The sequence below is a fragment of the Uloborus diversus genome, chromosome 1 (genome assembly GCF_026930045.1).
Source record: "Uloborus diversus isolate 005 chromosome 1, Udiv.v.3.1, whole genome shotgun sequence".
Classification (NCBI taxonomy): domain Eukaryota; kingdom Metazoa; phylum Arthropoda; class Arachnida; order Araneae; family Uloboridae; genus Uloborus; species Uloborus diversus.
In genome coordinates, this window is record NC_072731.1 from 179314921 (window position 1) to 179328530 (window position 13610).

At 32.5% G+C, this 13610-nt stretch overlaps 1 protein-coding gene across 1 annotated transcript in view; it reads right to left on the minus strand.

The window, feature by feature from the left end:
* LOC129217407 (uncharacterized) overlaps positions 1-13610 on the minus strand; it is a 70091-nt gene that overhangs the window by 1939 nt on the left and 54542 nt on the right. Inside the window, exons 22-25 of the mRNA XM_054851707.1 lie at positions 6786-7070; positions 6042-6238; positions 2590-2888; positions 1083-1320 (exon numbers count right to left, since the gene is read on the minus strand). Of these exons, the coding sequence (XP_054707682.1) occupies positions 1083-1320; positions 2590-2888; positions 6042-6238; positions 6786-7070 (1019 nt within the window). The remainder of the gene's footprint in view (positions 1-1082; positions 1321-2589; positions 2889-6041; positions 6239-6785; positions 7071-13610) is intronic.

Below are 13610 nucleotides of genomic sequence, written 5' to 3' on the forward strand. Positions count from 1 at the left end.
CACGGAGGCGAGATTCACGGAGGTGAGGATCTTTCCATTAATATAGATACATTTTTCATGGAATTTTTTTTCTTTGTTGCTACAATCTGCACATTTTAAGCATATGAAAGCATGTTCACTTCTTTTTTTACATTAATTTTTTAAAGCAAAATCTATCTTCTTATTTTTCGACAAAAATCCCACAACTTCAACAATGGCCGAAAATAAACAAGGGGGCTGCCTTGTATCATGGAAAATAAAATTTTATGTCATTACTGCCACGTGTTAATGAGGAAGGGTATTTTGTGTTTAGGTAACGGAGGTGAGAATTTATTGTGCGACATGACTCCTTGTCCTTCTGAAACGAACTAAAACACAATATTAAAAAATTAAATATACTTAAACAATTAGTATTTGAGACACTTGTGAAAGGAATAAGAAATAAATAAGTACATACTTTTAATCAAACAAGTTATTAAGCAACACAAATAATCACACAAGGTGTGTGACATGCCACGGAGGTGAGAATTCACATGTTGTGAATAAAAAATATTCTAAAATAAAAATTATTATTAAAATATTGTTGGCAGGTTTAAATAGATATAGTTTGGATGAAATTAAAAATCATTGTTAAATGAATTGTTCCTTAAAGTTTTTACTGTAAAAAGCGTGTGACAGAAAAGTTACACTTTTTGAAGACTGACCCATATATGTATATATATATATATATAAGATAGAAATAGTTGTGTACGAGAAACTGAACCGAAAACAGTGATTTTACGTAAATATATTTTCATGTTATTTTCAAAGCAATTCAGTTCTTACAAACGAAAAGTGTTTTCAGTTTAATTTTCCACAATAAATCCTCATGCCAAAAACATTTTATGTTGTAGTCGAACTAAAGTTTCGTTTCAGCTGAAAATTTTGTCCTACAAAATAATTTGCATATTGAAAATTCAATATAAGCAGACATCAATGTCTATCACGAGTACTTTGAAGCTCTATTGAATGAAGCCTCATCCTCGACACTCTTATGTTTATCTGTAAATAATGTAATCTGCCTCCAATAAAATTCTTCTTTTCGTTGAAAATTTGAGTTCTACCTGCTGTGATTGGTTGTGGCTTCATCTAAAACAAGACTACTGCCTCCAAGCCTCAAGGAAGAAGGCTGAAATTGACTGCCTCCGTCGTACATATCCAGGGGGTAAAGGTCCGCTGCTTGGACTTGAGTGGACGCTGAACCGTTGTCGCTGCTGTTGCCATCGTCAGCGGTGATGAGAGCCATCCGAGACGGTGGGGTGCGGTCCGCCAACTTGCTACTCAGGCCGACGAGTCTGGAACCTGACAATATCACCAGCAGACGTATTAAAAGAGTAGTGTAAGGTTGGTAAAGTTGAAACTAAGTAGTGTAAGGTTAACAAAAAGGAAAATCATTAATGTAGGACTAGAATAAATCAAAACCAGTAGTGTCAGATTGGTAATAATGAAAATTAGTAGTTTAAGATTGCTATAAATGAAAATCAGTAGTTTAAGATTGGCATAAATGTAAATCAGAAGTGTAAGGTTGGTAAAAATGAAACTAAATAATGTAAGGTTGATATAAATGAAAATCAGTAGTGTAAGATTAGATTACATTAAAATCAGTAGTGTAAGATTAAATTAAATCAAAATCAGTAGTGTAAGATTAAATTAAATCAAAATCAGTAGTGTCAGATTGGTGATTATGAAAATTAAAAAAGTTATGAAAATTAGTTGTGTAAGATTGGTATAAATGAAAATTAACGGGTAAGGTTGTACAAATGAAAACCAGTACAGGTAACCATCGAAGAACAAGGTACTTGAAGTTCACGAGTTTTGAAGAAGAGGATACCAAAAAAAAACTTTATATTTTTTTAGTTTGTTTCAAACTTGAAACGAAATCCCGTTTTTTAAACTCTCAAACGACACGGTTTCTAAGAATACGGAACCAATTAATCGCCTTCTTCAGGGCTACCTGCATTGTAAGATTGTTATAAATGACCACCAGTGGTGTGAGATTGGTGTCAACGAGAACGATAATATTATATTGTTTAGTTCTATTGGGTGTAACGGAAGAGCTACAATGGGTTATGCTAAGCCAAATTAAAGACAAATGCATGCAGTCATGCAATGAAAAAGGTTAGAAGCACACTTCAAATACTTTTGGGTGAAATTTTCCATTGAATATAATCAAGTATTTGGAAGGTATGCTGCAGTGGGAAGGTAAACCCAGAATCTGCATTTTTTTCATTCTCCCCCCCCCCTTTTGCCATGTATTGTACGTTAAGCTTGATTGTACAAGCTTGCTCATTCGGATTCTGCCAAAAATTAAGCAGGAAAAAGGCGTTCAATTTCAGACTCTCATTATTGTTAGTAAGGAATCCAAAGCGCAGTTCTTTCAAATATCTGAAAAACTCATTTCTGCAGATACTGCGTTTTACCTTCCCACGGCAGCATGGGTTACGGATTGCATGAAACAGAGCTTTTAAAACAGCAATAATAAAATCAAGGTTCAGAAAAATGCAGTTTTAAACTAAAACAAGTTTTCCTGTTATCATAAACTGGACAAATATTCTTTTAAATTGTACTTACTCGTCTGATATGCTGTCACTGGGGTAATACTTGGTGTTATCCTAGTTAGAGTGCCATACATGTTAGGAACTGTTGGCATGGATACAGTTTTGTGCATTTTTGCTTTGCTCTCCTGATCTTTTGTTAGTTTATTATAGATGTACACTTTCCTGAGGTACATGCACAGCATGACCACGGATGCGCAAATCAGGTTGGCTGCAGAGATCGTCAGATCTCTATAGCGATGCAGGATCTGTGTGGAAAGCACAGTCCAGGCAACCCACACCAAAGTGATGAAAAAGCAACAAGTGAATATCCACCTGTAGAAAGAGACATTAAATTTCGAATAAAATCATGCATCATGAATAGATTAAGGCATTAATTTTAAAAAAAGCACAATGCTTTGACTAGCAATAAAAAATATTTAACATGTAAAGGATTTGAAATTTTCAGAAGATATTCCAAGAATATAAATATGAATGTTGGGTATAGATATGAAAAAATGTGATCAATATGCACCATCTAATGTCAGGCAGTATGCGTGAAATGTAGGCTCTGAATTTCTTTTACATATAATAGCTTTCTACGCACATCTTATGGTTAACTTTCCATTTTAATCAGTTTGACACTTGAGTGCAATCAATACCTAACTACTGTAAGAATCATGTAATAGTTCTGAGGGATATTGGTCCTCTTATGAAGATTGTTAAATTCTTTACTACTGTAAAAGCGGGTGAGAATGGTGTTTGGAGGGTGATAATGGTACAAACCCCTGTTTTGACGTAATAAAGTGTTCGTAGTGCACTCTGGGCTAGCCCAGTTTCAATAGGAACTATTGTGCAACCTTCTCTGGTAATGAGAGAGTTGTTATTACTGTCAAAACGACCCGCCAGACGAATAACCTGGTAATTGCGAATTTATTTGTGGCGAGCAACTGGTGCTACGTGCTTGTAGGTAGCTCGGAAATTTATGTTGGTGGACTTTTCGTGCAGAAGGAATCACAATTTCGTATGTACCTTTCACTTTCATATTATATAAAGTTATCTCTGATTTTCATTCAAGAATAAAATATTTTGATATTGCTGCAGTTACAAATGTGTAAAGTTTACAATTTGGAGAGTGAGTGTGGTACAGTAATTAGTCTAAATTTTGGAGGGTGAGTTGGGTCTTCAGGGGAAAAAGTACCTAGGAAAAATCACGGGTGTAGATGCAAGTGAGTTTGAAGTTTCAGCAATGTTGAAGCGAGGTAAGTTTTGGAATTGGCCTAAAAAGGTGATAAGATTTGGTATCCATCTTCAAAAATTATGAAGAAAATAAAACTTTTGTTTAATCTCGATTTTATGATGTACTTGATTCTCCAGAGTTCAAATTTCAGCATAACTTACATCTGCAACTCCCCCTTTAAAATATAATATAGATAGAGTATGGTACAAATCACCAAAACCTATATGAAAACGTTGAAACATGTGTTGTACCATTCTCACCCGCAATGAGAGGGTAAGAAGAGTACAAAGAAAAACTGCTCTGGAGGGGGTGTGGGTCAAGTTTCAAATTATTTTAGGGTCGGAATCGGAAGCCAAGGTTCTAAACTATCATAATAACGCAACTTCATTGTTTTTCGAATGAATGTTGAGTAATTACAGTCAGAAATTTACTAAAACTATAACATAGTCACCCGCTTCTAAGGTATATTTTATAATATTTTTAAAGAAGCAAGAAAATTTAATAATGAGCAAAATTTTCAATTAGCGCCATAAGGTTAAGTTAAATTTTGAATGGAAGTTAAAATGGTTTCGGCCATAAACAGACTCGACGCAAATTATTAGGTGAGAATATATTCTCTATATTTTGCTCATCTGATAAACCACGATACCAATTTCGTATTTGTGTATTCAATATTTTCACTTTAACTCTTAGAGACCTTTAGACTCCTTGTTTGCTCTGTGCCGAAAATAACAAAAAGAAGTAGATCGCTGGAATGTTCGCTTGGACTACACGTAAATCAAAATCAATCTTCGGAAATAGCATGACAATTATCAATAGTATTAAAGTGTAAAAAAAATCACATCTTCGTTTGGTATGGGCTTTCAAATCTTTAACAAGAGCGAAAAGCTGATTTTCAGGGCTTGATGCCAACTGATACTCTACAGTGCTAGAATGAGCTAAAAGCTTTGTTAATTTAGTTCTAAAAGTCTTGCAGATAGAGAAATAGCCACTTTCTTTTGAACTCGGACTACTCTAATAAATGTAATCACGCATGAATGGATTTATTACATTAGGAATTATATTGACATAGTTCTTATTATATTGACATAGTTCTTATAATTAATAAAACAGATTTGAGTCTGACTACGCGAATTTAAGTCTCACTTTAACTCATTCTTAATTAAATTATTAATTTCATCTCATTTCTTTCTTTCTTTCTTTATTAATTCATTGATTTTTTTTCATGTGAGAGATTTTATGAACATGAAGCAGGGCAGCGAATGCAGTAAAGGTTCCTTACAGTAAGAAATAATATGACAATTATCTGCACCGATTCAAAAAAGATTGAAGATTTAGTGAGGAAACTTACTACAAATTCCTTGCATAAACATAATTATATGAATGTCAAAACTACTTTAAAAGACTACTTAACATCTTGGAAGTTACCGAATATCTTTAGATACTTTCTAATAACGTGATTTCCAGGTTTAACCTTTCCTTGTAATTTTAGTTCCTTCGACATGAGAAAATGATAGTTTTTGTCAAACTTTACAATGTATCAGTTTTTAAATACAGGATGTCCGAAAAATCCTTGAAACATTTAAAAAAATCATGGAAAAGCAATAAATTGTCTTATGAATTTGCAGTTTGCCCCATAATACTTTACAAGTTCAAGAGTTTTTTTTATGACATCATAAAAAAATGTAATAATAAATATTTAATAATAAATACTACTGCCGTCTAGATATCTTTTATATTTCTTTATTTTTGCTCTTCACACATTGCTATATATAGCAATGTATGAAGAGTACTTTCAACAACCTCAAAAATAGCTTACAAACAGTAACTTCAGAATTATTGAATGCTTAACTAAGCACAGCAATGTCAACCTTTTTTTTGTGTAAAATACAAAGTACGAAACGTATTTTGTTGCCTTACCGGGAGAGTATAACACTAGATCTTTTATTATTACAATTTTTTTTTATATTGTCATTAAAAAAAAACTCTTGAACTTGTAAAGTATTATGGACCAAACTGCATATTCATACGACAATATATTGCTTTTCTATGATTTTTTTAAAATGTGTCAAGGCCTTTTCGGATAACCTGTATTACGGCATAAGTTTAGGATGAACGTAATTATATCTACTGGTTAAATTCGTATGGCTAGAGATTACATAGGATGTGGCATGACTGTAGCTCTGGTCGGTAATTGAATAGAAACATACACACAAAGGAAGCACAATAGAACTGAATTCCTTCCTCACCTGGATTCTTTGTTATTATCTATGCTGCTCCACGTAAGAAATGAGAAAAGGATGATGATGGCCAGCATCAACATCACATACACAAGAGAGATGATCAACTCGTCTTCGAAAGTGGTTGCTGGATGACACCTCCATTCACCCTCGTGCAGTCCCGTCGTGGGGGGTATCAGAATCAGCCACGCCGAGGACAGAATTATCTGTCAAAATGGAACGAAACAGAGCTTAATAATTTTAAGTAAAAAATTAGCAACAATGTTAAAGTGGTTCTGGATTCAAAGAGACGTTCAATCAGTGTCATAAGTTGGAAGCATTCAAATTTTACAGAAGGTCGTCGATGTTATAATGTGTTCTGTTTTCAAAAGATACTCTATAAACTTACAATAATGAGACATAAAATATACAGTTAAAGGTAGTATTAAAACTGGAAAAAATATCAAAAGAGAGAGACTTACTCAAAGTGCGCCATTTGTTTTATTCAGAGATTAATATGTTAATTGTAAGTAGTTTACAAAAATTTCAAAATATTTTCTGTAAAATAAAAAAAAAGCACTACAGTTAGGCCAAACCTAACCTAGCAGCCTTGTGAAAGCTACGCAAATCCTAATCACAGCGTTACGACGCTGCCTGGATAGGATTGCCCCAATTAGAGATTCAACGCATGATTTTTTTTTCTTTTGTTCAAACCAGTCTGTATTCGTGTTACTGCATGATAGGAATAAGCCGAAATAGTCTATATTAACTTACCTGGATGATCACTAGTCCAACAGCAACGACCAGCAAAGCAGCAGGACTAGTTACGTGATAAGATTCTCCGAGAAACTGGTTTCCTCTGTACCCCATCATTCTCCAAATATTCATAACTTTGACCAGCATTCCTGCGAAAACTATGGCATATGAAAGACCCAGACCGAAACGTCGAATGCCACAAGTTCCCTCGGTAGGGGCGAGGATGAAAGCAAAATTGACGGCGTACAGCAGAAGTAGTCCAAATAATATCATGTAGCCGAGGACAGTTGTGCCAACAGTAACCTTAAAACAAATAAATAAATACTTAAAGAATACATGAATTAAACAAACAAAAAGATTCATGGTTCCAGAACTCAAACTTTCTACCTTAGGATTAAGACTATTGCTTGTGATTGCTCACCTTTTTCTTTCCCGGGGAAATCCTGAAACATACGTTTATTGCTAAAAATTTTGAACAAAAATTTCAAAGAAAAAATCTAAAAACTAGCCAACTTGAATAGATAACAATAATGTATGCAGAAACTACGGATATTCAACCAAAGTTTGAATTTAAACTACTTGATATGATCAGCTACTTGTTTTGTGATGGAGTTCCATACAAGTCGGCAAATTACACTTCATGTAATGCTGGAGAAACAATCTAGAACCTACATCATTTTCTGTTCACAGCTCCAGTTTCCGTTCCGGTAAATTAAAAAAAAAAAGTTCTTAAATATACTTATTTAATTTTATTAGGCACCTATAGTTTATAATCTTGTGTCTGCTTGGAGTGTTTGCTTCCTGGAATCTAAAGGAAATATTACTAATTCTCAGGCAGGATTGGAGTCAATTACGAAGGAATGTAAACGATTACGATTATGGTTACGAGGAGCATGAAAAAAGGGGGATTACGATTACGATTATAATACTCTGACAAAACATAATTACGATAACAGCAACTATTCGATTATGTAGGAAATGTAATCGATTACGATTATAATAGGCCGATTATGATTTTGATTACGATTACAGACTTATAATGTATACTAGCAGTACCCGCACAGCGATGCCCGTGCTAAAAAATTAATGGAAGTCCGTTTAATAAAAAAAAAAAAAAAAAAATTGACACCCCTTCTCCCTCTGATGTGAAATGATCGTTTTTCTTTGTATAAAATGCGTACACACCTTTTCAAAAAAAAAAAACTATTTAAGTTTCTTTGGAATTTAAAACTTACCGTCAAATCATTAAATTAGATTTACAGTTGCTTTAAAACTCTATTTAGCGAGTGAAGCGATTTTTATTGCAATTTAAAATATTTCGCCAAATACACAAAAAAAAACATCAAATAATATCTTTCAAATGTAAAAATAATTCCGCAGCTCTATTGTTTATCGCCAAACTTGCCCAGCAACCACGCTAAATCCATCCGTCTAACGAAAAAAAAAACATCCCGTGGAACACTCAAAAATCGTCAGAAAATGTCGTACATTTCACTCGGATAAAAACAAATCAAAAGTTTCTTTTCTTTCAAAACAAATCGCCAAAACAATGAATCACATTAACGGTTGCCTTAAAACTATAATCCTAGACTGAACTGCTCAACGCCTAACGTGCCAAGCAACCACGCTACGGGACCCAGCCCTTTTGCGAGTGAAGCGGATGTTTTTCCTTTAGCAATAATAAAAGTTTCGCCAAAAAAAAAACAAAAAGGTATAAAATCACATTAACAGTAGTTTCAAATCTTTATATATTAAGAGCTGCGTTGCCCGGCTTTGCCCGGTCTACCTTGAGAACAAAAATTGTGTCAAGTGACATACATTCAACAATTAATTAAAAGAATAACTTAATAACTTAAAGAATAACTTAAATAAAGAAAAAAAAAAAAAACACCATGCAAAATTACCCTTCCAAATAATGACGGCAGATATTAAAATACTTTTAAGAAATTAAAATGCGAAAGATGGATTTTAAAAGCGTAAATATGGAAACATGAAATAAGTTTAAGAAATCAGATGCAATATACGGAAATGAACCATTGAGAAGGAATAGTATTCCTTCTCAATGAAATGAACAATGGATTCAAAAAGCGTAACCATGGAAACGCGAAAATAAAATTGTTAAAAACCTGAATCAAAACGACATATTTCGAAATTTATTTAAAAACGCTTGTAACTTTTTTTCCTTTGAAGATAGAAGCTAATTTTTTCGACCAAAGGTCGAGAGATATCTGGAGTAAAAAATCTCGCTTTTTCCAATGCTGTCAAAAAGAAAACTCTGGGACAATTCTTTCACTTTTTTTTGATATATTTAATGAAGAAAGTAGTGCATAAATTTCAGCTAAGCCTAAAAAAGTTCGAGCTAAAAACGCAAAAAACTCCCGCCGTAATTAAGTTAGAGCATTGAAATAAATCGTTTAGAACGCAGAAAATTCTTCCCTTTTTAACGATATATAATATTAATATGTGCAAGTAATTTTTCACCCATTTAATAGCCAATAATAGGCACTTTACGTGAAATTTGGGCCTAAATTGGAATAAAAAAAGAACTATTTATCGGATTTTTTCGAATTATAGCCTATGTTACTCAGTAAGAAAGCACCTTTCATATAGAGAAAGAATTTTTCAAATAGGTGCAGTGGTTGTGGAGATTACCTCGAACTTATAAACACACAAAAATCCGCCCTCTCTCTTTATAATATTAGTAAAGATATATCACTCATTTGCATCAACAACGTGATAGTTAAGAATTATGATTTTTGACTTAATATTAAAGAGAAAATTGCAACTACCGTGTAGTATTAACTTAAAGATTATTTATTTTGAACTATTGCGCTGTTGCAGGAAAAGAGCAACATATGAAAGATAAAAAGCATCTAGAATATTCAAATTGCGTACATTACTCAACGCTACAAATGACTGTACTTTGTATACAGGTATAGGCACACTCTTGCTCAAATGTATACACAGTGCATATTGTTTTTGACTAAGCTGTTCATTAATATTTTGCCATTGCAGTAGTTCTGCCTTATGCCTGGTTTAAGGGCGATAATTTACTCTAAACTGCTTAACGTTTTAGAGCTTATAATTTCTGAAAATTCTGTAGTATGTTTCAGCATTCTATTCCCAATTATTTAGTATAATATCAGTTGATTTAATACGCAGCTATTTGAAAAAAAAAATGGTCGTATGGTTCCTTATGCAGAAACACTACAATGTAATAAAATAAAATAAGCAGATAGATAAATAATAAAATAAGCAGAAAGTGTAAATAAAAAATACGGAACTAAACAATTGAAAATTAAAAAAAAAAAATGGAATTAAATGATTTAAATGTAATCCACTATAATATTAAAATCTGTTCGCATCCGTCTGTCTGTCTGAAGATCGATCTTCTCGAGAACCGCTGCGAGTCGAAAGTCAAACGAGATACCGATCAAATTAAAATCTGTTCGCATCCGTCTGTCTGTCTGTCTGAAGATCGATCTTCTCGAGAACCGCTGCGAATCGAGAGTCAAACAAGATACCGATCAATTCGAAATTTTCCAAAGAAAAAACAATAGGATCAATCTCGTAATTGTGCGACTTTAATTAGCGGAGATATTAAAACGTTAATTAACATAACGTTATTCAGGAATTTTTATTTCTTTCCTGTTGTCATAGTTGAACAAAAAAGATTGTTTTTAAGGATTTTAACTAAAGCAAAATTGGAATCTGATGACTTGGTATTAAATTAATGCTTATTGGTATTTAATAAGCGTCATTTTATGTAAAAAGCTGATTGTAATTATACATAAATATTTCAGATATAGTCTATCAGATGTAATTCATTTTAACGTAAGCACAAATTATAGTTGATAATGCATATATTTACATCTTTTGTGCTAATTGAAAATACTCAAAACTTGTATCATTGATAACTATGATTAACGTTAAAGAGATTTTTTCCAAAAATATGCTCTACTGGTGTTTTGCAAACATTGCACTACGCGTATTTATTTACTCCTTAGCGCTTTAGAAACTGATGTCAGAGTAATACAAAAACATCAATTGGACATCTCTTTCATTTTTTAAATAGTCCGTGAAACGCCGAGCACGCAGCTAGTTAATACTTAAAAGATGTCTTTTTTTTTTCTCATTCTTTGAGAAGTGAAAAAATTTCCAGCAATGATAAACAATTGTTGAACTGGAGCAGATGACTCAGAAATTGAAAAATGCTTCGGTAGTATTATTTTTAGCAATAGATTCCTATAGGATCAATTTTATGATCATTTGATAAGCTATTTGCATATGCTTTGATTTCATTCTTTACTCAACCATTTACTAAAGAAATTGCACTTTTACGAGTTCTAAAAAATTTCCACTTAACACTCATAAAAAAAATAAGATGGGGGCATAACACGTTTTGCTATGATTTCCACTTTTTAGTCATAAAGTTTTTTTTTTTTTTTTTTGCATAAAAATGAGCATTTTATAATAATATTCATACATCACAGTTTTAATGCAGCAGTGAAGTGCAATTATTCTCACTTTAATTATCTTTTTATGCTACTGTTTTAACTTTCCAAATTTGTGTTAAAAAGTTCCTTGATACTATAAAACGTAAACAAATTTTACAAAATCTATCAATGCAAACATTTTTCTTTCATACATACTCATTAACTAGAGATAATGTTAGTTGTAAATATATAAAACGTACATTTAAGATGAAACTATGCAAGAAATTATTTTGAAAACGTACAATATACATACATATATATATATATATATATATATATATATATATATATATATTCACGAGGGTTTAGATTAGATGTCATGTAGCAAAAAATAAAGTCAATCATAAGAGTGTTTAAAGAATCACTGAAACACAAATGCAAATTCAGTTTTCTTTTGACACAATCTTTTTTCAGTCATTCTCTACTTTCTCATGAAAGTATAAAAAATCAAAAGCTTTTTGTTGCGCGAAACTTGGTTGTACTTTTGATATCATTTGTACTTTTTCTGCTAAAATACGATTTTGAGGCGACAATGTGCTTCGCTTGATTGCCTAACATTGACAGATGAAAAGGGAAATTGATGAATGTCCAATTTTAAGGGTTTGGGAAGACGTTCTCAAGATACCCTGCGACGTTCCTGTCAAAGGCGCCCACGGGGTACTAATTGTATTCAACACTTAAGATAGGTCTCGATTTATATGACTCGAATTTGCAAACAGGGACAAGCACTGAATAGCTTGAAGTCGTTTTCTATGTTATCTTTCCATACAATAATAAAAGGGCGGCTTAAATCTTTTCACTTTTAGAAAATCAAGATTACACGATTACAGGGCCAAATTACAATTTATTTTACTTAGATTACAGTTACGATTACGCATGAAAACTTTGATTATGATTTCTATTACGATTACGGGAGTATTCCATCGACAGATTACGATTATAATTACACAAAAACGTCATCTATTACTCAGATTACGATTACATAATCGGCAATTACTCCTGTTCTCAGGAATCCAAAAATATGGGAAACTTACGATTTCCTTAGAACGTAGGATTACCCTGATTAAGACCCACTGAGGAAATCAAAATCTGTATAAATCAACATCAATTTGTTGCAAAACTGGATTCGTTAGATCATCCGAACTAACCGAAACACATTTTAGGTGCAAATAAATATACAAGTCAACTAATCTGTAGAAAGAAATAATCATAGATGAATCGTGATTGATTTTTGAAATTTTTTTTCGTTTAATCAATGAATGAACTCATTGAGCTGGGTCGATTCAAATTTGGCCGATGCGAAAGTTGGGGAAGCATTTAATAAAATTCATCAGAACGCTCAAATAAACTAAAACCGGTAGTTCATACACAAAGCGTTTCGCTCAGTCATTCAGAGTAATTTTGATTCGCTTAGTTGGAAGCCTTTTAGACAACCATTAGAAAAATTTCACCGTTTCTTTAGAGTATAGGTGCCCAACCTTTTTTTACCCGTGGACACAGTTTTTTTTTTTTTTCAAAAAGAATGGGTGAACTCTTATTTTCGTTTATTTTTCTTTGTTTCTCAGCTCGTCCGTCTTCGGATAATTGAATCTCATTACAAAATCATCTGATATCAAAATATTCTCTATTCGAAATAAAACTCGGTAAGTAACCTTGCAGTCGAAAAACGAAATGCGGCCGAAAAATTATCAATGTGAAATGTATAGATACGTAAGGGACGAAATGTTTGCGTTACCTGCATAGGGCTAACAACTATTGGACTATTTTTTTTCCATCATAAACGGCATGTTTTCCCATCACAGATAACTTATATAAACACACGTTTGAGTTTTATTACATCATTCTTTGCTCTTTTTTTAGAATAGGATCTTTCATATTGTCTTGAGAAGTGCTTTGTTCCATTTCTTCAAAAATTGAATTTACCGATAATTTGTTTGTTTTGCGATTGAAAAAGAACTATTGAATCTACAGACTTCAATTTTAGCTTAAATGAAAGCCAATTAAATTTACTGCAACATTATATCCAGTTTTTTTCTTGTAGAGTAGGAGTTTATTTCGATATTTCACCTGAAATGTGATCAAAGCATTTTTTTTTTTCATTTTTCGCGAAAAATGGCCAATTTTTAAAGTACGATATATCCTAAACTATTGGTCCTACAGAGCACCACTTAAGCTTAAATTGTTCACAATTTAATGTACTTTAAAACTGGTATTCACATTTAGCATCACAAGTTGCATAGTTTATTAGGAGTTAGAAAGGAAGTACTAAAAAAAAAATCTGAAAATTTCAGTTTTTTTTTTGCGAATTACGCAGCGAGCACAAGTTTTTGAACACATCAAACTTAGG